The sequence below is a fragment of the Lottia gigantea genome (assembly GCF_000327385.1).
Source record: "Lottia gigantea unplaced genomic scaffold LOTGIsca_1, whole genome shotgun sequence".
Lineage (NCBI taxonomy): Eukaryota > Metazoa > Mollusca > Gastropoda > Lottiidae > Lottia > Lottia gigantea.
Window position 1 is genome coordinate 3,999,994 of NW_008706746.1, and position 15,926 is coordinate 4,015,919.

General features: G+C 33.3%; 1 protein-coding gene across 1 annotated transcript; it reads right to left on the bottom strand.

Annotated features, from left to right (window-relative positions):
- Nucleotides 1–298: 298 nt before the first annotated feature.
- LOTGIDRAFT_227950 (hypothetical protein) lies at nucleotides 299–15,902 on the bottom strand. The gene is made up of 18 exons (XM_009045613.1): nucleotides 15,868–15,902; nucleotides 13,957–14,053; nucleotides 13,056–13,153; nucleotides 12,514–12,618; nucleotides 12,104–12,219; nucleotides 11,654–11,754; nucleotides 11,260–11,322; nucleotides 10,097–10,344; nucleotides 9,358–9,441; nucleotides 8,999–9,085; nucleotides 8,563–8,710; nucleotides 7,883–7,986; nucleotides 6,879–6,969; nucleotides 5,139–6,676; nucleotides 4,656–4,719; nucleotides 4,354–4,428; nucleotides 1,767–1,906; nucleotides 299–1,369 (listed from the first exon to the last, which is right to left on the bottom strand). Exons 3-18 carry the CDS (start codon nucleotides 13,139–13,141, stop codon nucleotides 607–609), a joined length of 3,813 nt encoding a protein of 1,270 aa, XP_009043861.1. The 5' UTR covers nucleotides 13,142–13,153; nucleotides 13,957–14,053; nucleotides 15,868–15,902; the 3' UTR covers nucleotides 299–606.
- Nucleotides 15,903–15,926: the final 24 nt, after the last annotated feature.

The window sequence follows — 15,926 nt, forward strand, 5'->3', positions numbered from 1 at the left end:
AATAGGGTTCATCCTTGGGTGATTACGAACACTCATACCAAGTTTCATCAAAATCAGTCAAAAATTGTGTCTTGTAGTGTTTACGACAAGAGTGATGGCAATATATGCCCCCCATTTCATGTGGGCGTTTAAAAATGAGTGTTAAGTCAGTCTCTGATGTACACAGTTCCTATTTAGAGTGTAACAACAAACTCTTTACCTCATCTTACATCTGGAACCTCCATGTTAGCTAATAACCTTATCACTTTGTTTAATGCCTTTATCACAGCTTGTCAACATGAAAATTTCACACTTCACAAATGTAAATAAATAATTTAATAAAAATAACTACAAATATTCAGTAAATTTGAACATTACAATTAAGTAGATATAAATACATTGAAATATTTAGTATGGTAACATCAATTGATGGCAAAAAGATATGCAATTAACTACCCACAGAATATTTATAGAACACATCTCTATTAGTATAGACCCACAATGAAGGTGATTGTTGTGGCATATAATTCTGCTGTGAAAGACCATACATGTTCTGTGGTTTTAATTTCTACCCGAAGAAAACTAATGAAAAATAAATACTAAGATAAAGACTAGAGAAAGGTATCACTATAATAATTTAGGTAGTTGTTTTAGTTTTACTATGTCTAAAATATTATCATTTTCTTCACTAACACTACTGTACTCTACAGATCTATGTTCTCCATAATTCTCACGAGTTTGAGTTCTCCCAAACACAGGATAGTTATCAGGAGAATACTGTAAACATTGTTCATTAGAAGAAGTTTGAACACCACCATAATCAAATCTTTGATAAGCTTTAGGAGTATATTCTTGACTGTTTATATCATCTTTTTTAACAATTTCCTTTTTAACAGGACTTTTGAGCAGACGCAACTTAGCATAAGCATCAGCTGTATTGTTATTTCTACTGCTGGCAGATTTCCTTGTTTGGGCAACAGGTGATGCCATTTCTGTAGATGATAAACTATAATCTGTTTTTAACTGATAATTGAAATCTAATGTTTTGTCAATACTGTCAATATCACTATTTAATAATCCATGTTTCTCCATATACTTTCTAGTAGCAAACGTCATATCGTTCAGGCCATTCTGAGATAAATCTGGAGAATCAGTATGATCCGAATTTAACAACTGTCTCAATAAAGTCTTTTTCTGTCCAGTTTTACTGGGTTTTCCTGAGACACGGTTTTGTAATTTCATCATTTGCGTCAATTGTTCATCTTTCAAATATTTCATGGCCATTGCATTGATTTCAACTGAGGTGTCTGAATCTGAATCAAACATCATGGACATATAACTTATTTTTGGTATTAATGTTGTATCAACGCAATTACCACTTTGAGCAGATCTAAAATTAAGAAAAAAATATTAAATATTTATAAGCTCTCGAACGAAGTAAGATACATGAGAAAGATTTCTAAACTTTGAATGTACATATCAAGGGCCACTTATATCATTATTATAGCACTATTTTGATTTCCAGTCAGATCACAATGCCAGATTATGCAAAGACTATAACAAATACTGTAAAGGTATCAGCCTGGATACACACCAAGTGCAAATACATGCAGTATTCAGTCTTTAATGGTGTGCTTTTGCTACAGGCCATCACCTTGAAACAATTTTGATTGATTTTGATTTGAACTGATGCATGTGAGTTCACACTAGGGTAATTCAGAAAGATCTGGCAAGAGGATTGGTTAGTTTCAGTTGCATAGGACCTAGATGTAGCCAAAAGAACTTACTTTAGGAGTGAGTGCAACTGTTGTGATTTATGTAATGATAACTGATCTGAAGAGGTTGAGGTATGATTATTTAGTGTTTCCTGTTCATCAGTTCTCTCACCACTTTCATCATGACTGTCTAAAAACTGACGAATATTGGCCTAAAAGATAAAATGATACCCAATAAATGTGAATGGGAAATTTTCAATAGGCAAGGTAAAATAAAAATGGGACTGTCATGTCTATACTCAACTGATTCTAATACCAGGCCTTCCATGTCACTCTACATTTAGGTTTAAATAATTACCGATCTAGGAGGCAGGGTGCTTTAGCCCTTCCAATCCATGGTCCATACCTTGAAATTTCTGAGCAAACAAAAAGTCATGCAAATTTCTTCGACTATAATGAGATCCAGGAACTATGGGCAAAAGATATCTTGCCAGGCAAGGTAATTTAAGCCTACTGGCAGCTTTGATATTAACAAAAAACTTTGGCAGTACAGTAACAGAATGAACTTTTGAGGTGATACTAACTAATAACACCATATTTTGTCCAAATCTGGCTAGTGTTTCAAGATTAAGGTCAATTTTTTCATTTTCAATAGGGTTCATCTATGGTTGATAATAAACGATTTCACCAAGTTTTGTCGCAAGTTGTGCCTTCACAAACACTCACACCAGGTCTCCACAAAATTTGTCAAGAATTGTGCCTTCTAAAATGTTTATGAGCTGAATATTGAAACTTAATATTTTTCTGATTTTCAATTAGGTTCATCCTTGAGTGATTACAAACACCCATACCAAGTTTGATCAAAATTTGTCAAGAATTATGTCTTGTAGAGTGTTTACGAGCATTTATGGACAGACGGACAATATGGGTGACAGCAATATACGCCTCCCCATTTCATATAGGCGTATAAAAATTATAAAGGTCAAAGAAACATTAAAGGATGGCAAAGAAATGGATTTAAGAGTAGTCAAATTTAAATATGAGAACTGTTCATCCCCTGCAGGTGCTAAGTTGCAAGACCTTTATAAGGAAGTATAGTATGTTTTATGTGAAGAAGAAATTTCTTATAAGCTGGGCCAAATTTTCGATGAGTCTGCGGAAATTTATTAACTGTTTGATAATTTTTATACGCCCACATCTCACTATGTTTTTTGAGATGGAATCAAATGAAATTCGGTATGTGTTGATATATTCATAAAACAAAGATCAAGTTCGAATTTGAGCTATTTTCAACCATTAGAAGCCAAGTTATTGCCCTTGCCCCAAAATCTTGAATATGCTATTACTCTCTTAGTTTTCAACTGATTTTGATGAAACTTAAAATGGATGTTATTGGACCTAAATCGAAAGTTTTGGTTTGAGAAAGTTTAGTTCACTTCTGATTAAATTTAAGGCTTTTTCAAGATTTAATCCTCTTACGACAGTTTTGAGGAGTTAGCGCCCTTTAACCTCTATACAGTAAGTGCCTCTATCAACATCAATTGCTCGTAATCACTCTAAAAACTACAGTGTTTGAAAAACAACATTTGCTTGTAAACGCTATAAAAACTAGATTTTTTGATGGAATTAAATGAAATTCGGTATGTGTAGACATATTCATATAACAAAGATCAAGTTCGAATTTGAGCTATTTTCGACCGTAAGAAGCAGAGTTATTGCCCTTGCCCCAAAATCTTGAGTATTTACCATCCGCGTGCCGCATTGGGCGTATATGGCTGTGGTCCACTATCTTTACTGTTACAATATTTGTCATGGACCGAATTTTCCATGGGACGCAATGCAGTTGCCTAGTTTGCCTATAGTTAATCTTCCTCTGCCTCAGGGAAAGACACACATGAAATGTCAGTTGAAGTTCATTGATGTCACTTTCCTTGGTAGTTGCTAAGTAACATTCCAACATTTTTCTCATGGAAGGAATCCAATATGGTTTCATAAAATGATGATCGTTCAATATCCTAGGCTAAGATTGCATGTCTTCTATTTCATTGAACCAATTTCATGTGTTCGTATAAAAAGCAAACTGCTAAAAAGAGAACAGCATCTAGAATGTCCATATACGCAGGGAATAGTATTAAACAACGATTCCTAATATACTGGCATAAAAATGATGTGAAGAATTAAGATAGCTTGCCAGGCAAGATAATATTCGCCCACTGGCAGCTTTGATTTTAAATAAAAATATATGGCAGTACAGTAACAATTAGCAGAATGAAATATTCAACCTTCAGTCATACACTTCTTTTGGACTTTTTGAGGTGATACTGAATAATATTATCAAACTCTGGGCCATCTAGACTGTTTACAGACTAAAAATTGAACGCGTTTTCAAGAACAAGGGAAATAACTCATACTTAATATTTTTCAATTTTTCTGATTTTTTATAGTGTTCATCCTTGGGTGATTACGAACACTCATGCCAAATTTCGTTAAAATCCATCAAGAATTGTGTCTTGTAGAGTGTGTCTTGTAGAGTTTTTACGACAATTGTGGACGGCAATTGTGGACGGACGGACGGCCGGACTGACGGACGGACATGGGTGACAGCAATATACGCCCCCCATTTCAGTGGGGTATAAAAATGCATTATATAAATACTTACTATTAGATTTTCATAATATAAAGGATTTTCAGAATTTCCTTCTGTTCCAGAATAATCTCCACTATTATCAGAATCCTGTCAAGATAAATGGAAACTGATAACAAATATTGTAGGTCAGTAGTCTCATTTTCGTCGATTATATGTAAATTGGTTATGAAGAAAATCTACTAAGTAAATGTATGTTCATAATTGTCTTGATTATTATGTTTTTGATAGTATGCTTCCTTCACAAATCTAGGATAGGCTTGAATGCAAGACAGAAGGCTTGAATTTCAACTTGAATAATAGAATAAAACTGTTACCTGAGTTATGCACATACTGGCACTTGGTGGGCTTACAGTGCTACTTTTACTATCATAGTTAGATCTGAAATATATCATTCTATAATTTAATAACTTTAACACAATGCAGACAGAGTGTTATATGTGTCCAAGATTTGGGCAACTATTTGTACCACAAGTTGAAGAACAGAACAACACAGCCCCCAAGTTCCATAAGGGGGATCTCGGGTCGAAAATCATCGGTTTGAAATCAAATCATCGATTCTGAGATTTTGTTGAACTAATGCGGAGGTCGCGCAAGGTCGCTCATGTAAATTATTAATCCTTTCCGGAAATCCACGAATAATAGGTTTCCACGAAATTAGGTTACTCAACTGTTTTAGTGCCAAATTGTCAATTTCTCCGCTATAGGCAAATAGATCTTTCACAATATTGGTCAGCAATACAATGCATTAGACAAGCTTGGACATTATATAAGTAATTGTATAGTAACACAGCACATACCTTGGAGAAGAAGACTGAAAACTTGGACATTCAATAATACTTTCAGATTGACTACTGGATGTAGTCTGATCTTGTATACCTAGATTATTAATCACTGTACATAGATCATCTCCTATAGACTCTACATCTTCTCTATGGGTAATGTTTAATGGCAACACTCCCTTATGACGTATCTCTACAGGTGTTTGTCCAGTACTGCTTGTTTCTGATGAATCACTTGAAGGTATCGGAATATTCTCTGGAACGATTTCTTTGGCCTTTTTTATATTTAAAAATCTATTTTGTGGCACATTATCTGGAGGATCAGGGTAAAATAATGTTGTATTGATGGCAACAGAACAAGTATCGGAACGAGTTTCTAAATTATTGTGTGAATGTTCACAATCTGTTGTTGTTTTCGATTTAGGTGTTAGTGTCATCTGCTGGTTTTGGAGCAATAAGGTAATTTGGGATTGAAGTTGTTTTAACTGAGCATCTTGCTGCATCAACAAATTATAGACTTCTGGTGAACACTGCTCCTTATTTAATGAATCCAATGTCAATTCTTTGGAATACTTCTGAGTTTTGTTTTCAGGACTGCCTGTTTTAGGAGATGGGTTAGATCGATCTGGTGTTACACTTAGTCCACTGTCATCACTGGATTTTCCACTACATGTACTGTCTCCTGGCGGTGCATTTTGAGAATGAGAGTTTTCTAACACTTGTGGCACATAATTTTGTTCATGAGATTTTAAAGGGATGTGTTGAGGATAGGAAACCTGAGGAACACTATGAAAGTTCTGTTGAGGCACATTCTGAGGAGTCATACGAGAAATAGTCTGGAAGGTAGGGTAAGCTGAAGGATTAGCAGCACTATTTTGACTTTGTGGGTCAAATGGTTTATATTCCAGAGTAGGATTCATATGGTGATGACCATAGTTCTTGAAAGGAATTTGTTGATAATTCATTTGGTTTTGAGTTTGAACTGAAGGCACACTGTTTTCATAATAATTTGTTGGCATTGTTTGTTGATAAGCACTATTGTGATTAAAAGGAGAGTTTGGCAAAGAAGTTTGAGAAGGCACTTGTCCTCTAGGCACAGAATTATTCACATATTGTTGAGCATAGGCAGCTGGATTACAGGGTAATGACTGGCAAGTTTCAGGAATTTGTTGTTTAGTTTGAAAATTGCTTGGTCTGCATGGTTGTGAACTTCCATGATACTGAACATTTGAAACATTAGGCTGATATTGTTGTCCATTTCTAACAATTCGGCAATTTTGGGTTTCTGGATTTCTGCTACCCTTTGGCACAATTGGTCGGCTATTTCTGACTAAGCTACCTTCAAATATATTGGGTGAGCTGTTACTCCTGTTAGAAGGCAGGCTGATATTATTATGAGATGGTATTTGAGGTAGAGAAGATTGTAAATTGGAGCCAGAGTTAGATCTAGTATAAGGTGCATGTTGAGTATTTCCCATAGTTGTTGGTGGACGGCATCTTGACGGTTCATTCAGAACAAATGATACATCTGGAACTAAATTCTGGATCATTGGAGCCTACAAAATCAACATAAATAATCATTGTTTCGCAGCATTTTTTGTGGTCAAAGGGATATAATTGATAAGCCAATGTATCCTGTCTATTCATAATTTACTTTCTAATGATGACAAAACTTGAATGGATTAACTGCAACTTCAACTGTAATAAATCAACAAAGTAACAGCAGTAGATTTGTGACAAGAAAATAAAAGTACCAACCATAGAAACTAGTGGAGCTGGTGTTAGTCTTGGTACCGTATCATCAGGTCCATTTGACTTACTATCAATATTACTATCTTTATTACTATTTCTTAAAATAAATTTAATGTTCATATCATACAACTGGATGTTCATCTAGACTATTGCTAATATTCCAGTAAGCAACAGATGGGATGAAGAAAACAAAACAAAATGGTGATGGGCACAACAATGGGGATAAGGGTACTGGCTTATAAGCTGCAAGTGAGTACTGAAGGAATTACCAATGAAGATAGTGGTTTAAAAATAGTCAACTTAGGAGGCACCATACAGGGCTTTCTATCTTCTAATTGGACACAAGATAGCTTGCCAGGCAAGGTAACATACGCCCACTACCAGCTGTCAGAAATGATAAAGTCTGTAGTGGTTTAATATATTTCAAGCTGTACTGAGATCTCATGCCAAGTTTCATCAAAAACAAATAAAAAATGTAGTCTCTATCAGGCCTACAAGCCAAATTCAAAGGCCATAACTCCAAAACCATTCATCCAATTTTTACCATTTTTGATCTTGAGATCTCATCAATATATACATGCATACCAAGTTTCATTGAGATCAGATAAAAACTGCACTCTGTATCATGGCTACAAGCAAAATTTGAAGCATTTTTACTAAGTCAAGGGCAATAACTCTAAAACCATTCATCCGATTATGACCAAATTCAAACTTGACCGAGACCTTATAAATATATACATGCATACCAAGTTTCAAGATCAGATAAAAATTGCAGTCTTTATCATGCATACAAGCCAAGGGCAATAACTCTGAAACCGTTTATCAGATTAATTCCAATTTCGAACTTGACCGAGATCTCATCAATATATATATGCATACCAAGTTTCATCAAGATCAGATAAAAACTGTAGCCTCTATCGTGCATACAAGAAATGTGGGCGTATAAAAATGCAAACTAAAGCAAATCTAGAGCCATCAGTATATATACTAATAACGTGTCAAGTACCTACCTATTTCTATTAAACACATTCAAAGCAGCATCAAAAACTTCTCTTTTTGGTCCTACTTTAACATTATTTAATTCTATAGGTATGATACCACTATTTCTTGAATTCTTAAATAAATGATATAAAAAAGATTTTTAAGTTTGCTTCTTAGATATATACTTCTGTTGTTCAGTTCATGTCCTGTTTCTGAGAGAATATTTGATAAATACCATTTATCACTATAAGGCATTTGACATTTATTAATCAGGCGATATTACCAATGATATCAATTCCAATACCGGTATATATCGTGATACCAGTATATCATCCAGCCCTAATATTTGCTCATTTGAATTAAATGTTCTAAAAGGACAGATCCACTATTTTCGGGGGCTGATTTGGGTCTTCAAAATTAATAGAAAGGTACAGCAATCACATAATTCCTTCAAAAATAATCAAACTAGGAAATTCACTTTATTGTACATATATGTCTTTTCTATAAATTTTACGGAGTTGTTATTTTCACTTTCAAAAGCTGGACACACATGGATCTAAGACTAAGGTACGATGGGTCAAACGGATGGCAAACCTGTCCCTTTAATGTAACAAATAAAGCACAAGACGTATTGTCAAATCCTATATTGGACACTTTTTCAAAGTCAGCTACTCATTAAGTCAATGAAGAAACCGACATGAAAACTAACCTTGGTAATATTAGATGCCTCATATCCTGTATGTAAATCAAAATCTAATTCACTATTGCCCGTTCTACAACCACATTCATAGAATTCCGGTTTAGAATGTAGAGGACTATATAGTACAACTAGAAAATTATCAGGTGAACAACAAACTCTGAAATATTTCAAATCATAAACATTAATATAACAATTACCATTTGTGGTCAAAAGGGGATAATTGTGGTAGCAGTAGTCATTTTCCATTAAAAACCAATCTTATATCCTACATATTACCTTTTTACAAAGATGAACATAACAGTATTATAATGTGGACTTTGAAAGGATGATAGTAAACAGCCATGTTGAATCTTATATTGGTTAAGAAGTAATCAGGAACAATTTGCAACCAAAAGTAAAAAAAAGGCATAACAGACAAATTGTAGAAGTTTTGAAAGAGGCTTACCTGTCTTGGATATGTTCATTATGAAGATATCGTAAACATGCTGCCCAAACAAATGGATGGTGTATCACAGGAGCTCCAGAAATCCAACTGAAATCAGTTATTATTAATATGATAATAAGTTTCTATCAGAAGATTAGCCTTTAAGGGATTCTAGAAGATTTTCAAACCTGTGCATCAGGCACTTAAAACTTATTCTGATTTCCATTACAATTCCATACTTCTTTATCTCCAGAAAAAAAAGTTGATGCTCGATGGCAAATGTGAAACCATGTGGAGAGGAAATTGGGATTAGTACAAATATCTAAGACATAATAGGGAGGAAATCAACGTTCAAGTTGACTTCTATCTTCTATACTCACATTCCAACTATAGGTAAACTCAATGCTTTTGGGTCTGATTCTAAAACAAGTAATAACTTCCTGGTATGATCCATTGTTAAATAGCTAAAACAAAACAACAACAATCCATCAGAAGAAGAGTACAATTCTTTTAGCTTAAATTACTAATATACATTAAGTAACAATTCCCCAGGCATTGTAAAAGATAGCTTGCCAGGCAAGGTAATATACGCCCACTGGCAGCTTTGATTTTGAATAAAAACATTTGGCAGTACAGTAACAATCACCAGTATGAAATATTCAACTTTCAGACATACACTTCTTTTGAACTTTTTGAGGCAATACTGAATAATATTACCAAGTTTCATCAAAATCCGTCAAGAACTGTGCCTTCTGGAATGTTTATGTGCTAAAATTTGAACGCGTTTTCAAGAACAAGGGCAAATTTTGTCAAAATCTGTCAAGAACTGTGCCTTCTGGAGTGTTTACGAGCTAAAAATTAAACGTGTTTTCAAGATCAAGGGCAATAACTCATACTAAATATTTTTCGATTTTTCTGATTTTCAATAGGGTTTATCCTTGGGTGATTATAAACACTCATGCCAAGTTTCATCAAAATCTGTCAAGAAGTGCGTCTTGTAGAGTGTTTACGAGCAATTGTGGACGGACGGACAGACATGGGTGACGGCAATATACGCCCCCCATTTCATGTGGGCGTATAAAAAGCATTCTCATGCAATATGATTCTAAACTAACTTACCCTGTTTTAGGATAGCCTTGTATGTGGCTAAAACTCAGTGGACCAGCAAGATTTTTAGATAAGGCAGTAGGGACAATTGGTACAGGTAAAATAGGTATAGCTTTTAATTCTGTTGTTATGGTAACCATATTGAAATCAATATGGACAACACAGTTTTCACCACCAGAATAGAAGTTACACCAGCCTTGAATGAGTAGAAATCCTCCTAAATCTACACTCTCTTTACTCTTACATCTTGATTTTAGTGACTAAAAGAGCATTGAAAATTAAATTAAATGGAGTTTTTACATTTCTGCTGCAGCAATTAAAGTTCATGAAGAAAGGGATTGACATGCAGTGTGCAGTGACTCCAGTGAGAGACCAAATTTCCAGGACAGTGACACTAGACTATTCTTTTTCAATTTTCAATTGTTGAAGAATCTTTAATATGAAGAGACTGTAGCAGTTTATTGTCTCATCTCAGATTCCTTTCCACACTACTGTCTGAGGGAAATTGGGTTGATATCACATTAGAAAAATGCCTTGCTTGAATTCCAGACCCATACATGCATCTAACTTACTGAGCCATTCCAGCTTCCCAAGTAGCGAATTAGTTGTTGGAATCGTGAAATCACTTTTAGTGAAATGTCGCTTTCGCGTGAAAACATACCCGAAATCGGTTAAATGATTAACCGTTTCAACACTAATTTTTATCTTATGACCATCTTATACAATAGCCACATTTGCCTAAAGTCATTAGGATCAAGTTTAGACATTGTTAAACAACCAAAAGGGCAAATGGAAAAAGTATACCAACCATTAACAATAGATAAAAGAATTGAATAGAAACAAGTCTTGACATACACTAAGTGATATTGATATGAATAGGTGAAGATTTTTATTATCTACTTGGACTGATATTTCAATAATAAATCACTGAATGTTTATACAGTAGTCACACCCTTTTATTCTATACAAATCTCATTTAATTGCAAGTATTTTTCAATGTCTTGATAGTTTGATGTTAGGCACTATGGTTGACCAATGTAAAACCATCTGGTATTTCAGTGCAGAACTTCCTAACAAAATTGGAAAATTACTATGAAAATTCAAGGAACAAATTATACTAGCCTAAACGACTAGATGGGCACCAAAGAAGCTCGCATATCTTCAGAAGCACTTACCTTTAATAATTTATTATATTCATCTACATTACTATTTCTCTCTTTACTTCCATTAATATAAACCTTAACAAAATATGATGTAAACATCAGTACAATTCCATGATAAAAATAATGACACGTATTTCCACATAATTGTTATCAAAAATGATTTTCTGTCTTCCAAGATTGATAAAACAGACTCAAGGTTAGAGAGGAAAGAAGATTTTTCATCCATTAGGCTCTAAAAATCCTTACAAGTGGGTATATCAACCTCATGGTTATGATCTTTCAGAATTATCCTTAGCCATTTACAGCTTTATTTAGGCATTAATAATTAAATAATGAGGAAAAATGACTTCAGTAAGTCCATCTCTGACAGAGATTAAAACTTTCATCCTTGATTAAAACTTCTTACTTGAAATGGTATGGTGACATCTTCTGGTGCTAAGTTTAAACTACTATCTATATCTTGTCTTGTATCTAAACGATCCATCTGGAATGTTATTCCTTCACCATCTGAAGAATATATACAAAGGAGTTTTACTTTCTACTAATGTAAGCCTTACTTATTCTGTACTTCATTTCTTAGTGCAAGATTAATAATTTGACTATCTTTTTTTTTTAGAGTGATGTAAAAAAAAAATATGACAGAACAAACATTTGGTGGAACTTCAAAGAAGGCATAAAATTTTGAAGCTTTTGAATAGTTCAATTTCTATCAATTATCATTATCATAATTTCTCAACTCAATACACCTTAATACTGAAAAGGAGCATCACAACTTAAAAACTACTTCCTACAGGGACTACACTAGACTGACCTAAAGAGTTGAACCATATAGAATAAGAGATTATCTAATACTTGCCATCATCGACTACAAGTGATCCTAATAACATCGTAGATAGACATTGTTGAGGATGATTTTCACACTGACGATGTAACAATCGTAATAATTTATCTGATAAATGCACTCTAGGCTTTCTAAAAGAGAAAAATAATTAACTTAATGTAAAAAACCATTACATCATGCATGAGCAAACTGTTTTTTGCCATTATGATCTGTTGAAACAGGGTTTCATATTTGTAATTAACTATATATTCAAAAGATAAAGACTCTACAATCAAGAGTGAAAATGTAAAAGCATTATCTTAAAATATTTATGAATCAAAACAAAACTTTCAGTTTAGCCACCACCATAGAGGCAAAGATTATATAGATTGGAAATATACTTTATCAGTTAAGAATAATAGAAAGATAGAAAAAGTCTTAATGACCTATAGCAAGCCACATTGAGGTAAACTGGTGAACCAGTTGGTGTTGGATCCCATAAAATAACTTTCGTTTTGGGAAACTGTAATGCATCATAACCTGGACTAAGCCTAAAAATCAAAAACAGAAAAATAACGGTTTATTTCTTTTCGAAAACTGATTTTCAATCTACAGAGATTTTCTAAACTTCATACATTGCCAGAATTATAACTACCACAAGTCAATTCTACAAACCTCGAAGAGATTTTTTAACAATATATTTCTAGTTTCTATTTTCTTCTGGAATTACAGAAACTGCTAACGTCAAATTTGGCAATGGTGCAGAAGTGATAAAGTTCCTGATATACATACACAAGTACAAATAAAAATGCAATTCTTTTAAGTTAGACAATGCAAAAAACATTGAACAAAGTTTTGTCACAACTACATACCGGCAACATAATTCACATTTTTGTGATTTAAGCTATCTAAGAATTTTTAACTTGCAAGAGATTTAATACAATTTAATATGCAATGAATGATTATCATGATTAAACATTAAACTTACCCTTTCTGTTTTGATTGCTTACCAGATGCATCTAATTGTGACCATATATGGTCAGGCATATTTCTTATGCTTATTGAAGCAGCCATTTATGTCATAACCTTGAAAAATCAAACCATTGTATGAATCACATATATGGCATCAAATTAGTTGTGTATTCAATTTCAAATCCATAATAAGGCTATCAGCATATTTTTCGATCTCAGTTAAAAGGCTTAATTAGTTCCATCGTACAGTATCACAAATACAGGTTTTGACATGGTTTTATTAACCGGTATTAAACTAAGCCCACTATACTTCGTTTTGGGGGCGTGGAAATGAGATTGGTGGCATTTAAATCTGACCAATTAGATCGGTAGAACTGAAATGAGGTCATGTTAACAAAACACAAAACTGCTTTGCCGCCGACCGTTTGAAAAGATAAGAACACATTCTTTCTACTTTCCATATAGTAAGGTTTTATTTTCTCTTGGCTTCAATCCCTTAACGAAAATCTTACTCAATTCTGTACCGTACTTGTTCATCAAAATATGTAATGGTGTGCTGCTTTCGTTTTGTTTACATTCACAAACAAAGCATCATAACGAGTGATTTGTTTTGATTGGTTGCAATCTGCTACCAATACAGCAGGGCCAATTTTGATTGGACAATATTTAGCCACGAAAACGTAATTTTTCTCATTTGTGTTGCCCCGAGGAACAAAACGAATGGGAGTGTGGTTTGGACAAGATGAAATAGTTACTACCCATACGTATATTCTATAATCTTGAATGCTAGATAAATGCCAAATAAAACCAGACTTAATCAGGGGCAGGTTTGTTATATAGTGTTGGATACAGACGACATAATATAATCTGATTTCTTGTATGATTATCATACATTTAAAAAAATCTTTTGTGCTTACCAAAGACTGACATAAAAAATAATGAAGCATTGTTTGTCCTAAAATATCATTTTAAACTACCATTCTTGTTTATACCTCAATGTGATACCTAATACTTCTGAAAAATATAAAAATATAATTTATTCATATTTCTCTATAAAGATAGCTTGCCAGGCAAGATAATATACGCCCACTGGCAGCTTTAATTTTAAAATAAAAATATTTGGCGATACTGAATAAAATCACCAAGTTTGATCAAAATCTGTCAAGAATTGTGCCTTCTAGAGTGTTTAAATGCTAAAACTTGAACACGTTTTTAAGAACAAGGGCAATAATATTTTTCTGATTTCCGTTATGTTTATCTTTGGGTGATTACATACACTCACACCAAGTTTCGTCAAAATCCATCAAGAATTGTGCCTTCTAGAGTGTTTACAATTGCTACAAATTGAACGCATTTTCAAGAACAAAGGCAATAACTAATACCAATTCCTTTTTGATTGTTCTGATTTTAAATAGAGTTCACCCTTGGGTGATAATAAACACTCACACCAATTTTCATCAAAATCCGTCAAGAATTGCATCTTTTAGAGTATTACGAGCCTTTTAAAAAACAAGGGCAATAACTCATACTAAATATTTTTCGATTTTTTTGATTTTCAATAGGGTTCATCCTTTGGTGATTACAAACAACCATACCAAGTTTCGTTGAATCAGTCAAGAATTGTGCCTTATAGGCGGACTGACATGGGTGACGACAATATGCTACCGCCATTTCATGAGGGCGTATAAAAAAAACTTGAATTTTATATGAGATTACATAGACCTTTCTTTGGGTGAATCAGAAGATTGAGCAATAGGAAATTACACATTTGAGATGTAAGAAGAAAAATATCCATTTTAAGGGATTTTGTCTCCAAATTTTTTGGCTATTAGTATAGCCAACTTCACTTCAGTTGTCAGATGTAATGAGAAAAAGTACAAGATCGTAACAAATTACCATACAATTGTAGGCTTCATTTGAATTATTCGAAGCGATTTATTACCAAGATCTGGATTTGGTTTCAATCAATATCTTGATAATTCCTAAAGTCATTTTCACAAAAACTAGAAAAATTTCAATAAATGATAAGGTTTGAAGTTGATCTGGCGGTATTTTGACAATTCAAATTTTAACTAATAACCATTGAATTAAGGTTTCTCTAGCAATGAGCTCACCAACCCATTCCCTTAGCCTTGTCTCAATATCAAGAATATTTAAATATTTTTTTCCTACAAAAATACCTGTAGATCTACCTGTATTAGGCCTGTCTATTTTTAATATTTAATACTAATTTGATGATTACTACAGCAAAAACAGTATAGTACTCTACCTTCAAATGATGAAATTAGCTTCACAATCTTTCAAAATTATTCCAAATTTATAAAAATTTAAAACAAGAAACACTGAACAGTTGATTCATAAAATTCTCTACATGACATTCATTCTATCAACATGTTTGGACAAGTTATAGTTAGTCGGGCAATGAATTGTAGTGTAGTGAATGAACATGTGATTACTTGTAATCTCAACTACCACAGGATTTAGAGAGGATTATTGATTAGACTTAATGAGTTACTTTGGTTCAGTATTTCAGAGATTAGCAATTGGAACTTATTTACTAAATGTCATCAGATATAGGGTACTCTCAGCGTACACAGTAAGTTGTAACAATAAAATGTAACTGTTCAGCCAAGCAAAAAGAACATTGTCATTAATTTCATTTGAATGTTTTTGTCAAAGATAAACAAAAATGAACATAATTATGAAAAAAGTCTGCAAATCAACTAGGATAAACATAACATCAACATAGTGACATCAATATTAATTTCGAATGTCATGATCTTTATATCTGGTAAAAAAAAAACATTTTGACACTTGTCTTATCTTACCAAATTTATAAACACAACATTGGCGCTTAGCAGTCAAACATACTTTGAACTAGGCATGC

What these genes read in the sequence shown, in the direction of transcription:
- LOTGIDRAFT_227950 (XM_009045613.1), bottom strand. Translation starts at nt 13,141, where the DNA reads ATGGCTGCTTCAATAAGCATAAGAAATATGCCTGACCATATATGGTCA. An exon ending in ATGTCACCATACCATTTCAA is followed by an intron (nt 11,323 to 11,653) that starts GTAAGAAGTTTT and finishes TATTTTGTTAAG; the next exon opens with GTTTATATTAATGGAAGTAA. An exon ending in AGTTTACCTATAGTTGGAAT is followed by an intron (nt 9,086 to 9,357) that starts GTGAGTATAGAA and finishes AACTGATTTCAG; the next exon opens with TTGGATTTCTGGAGCTCCTG.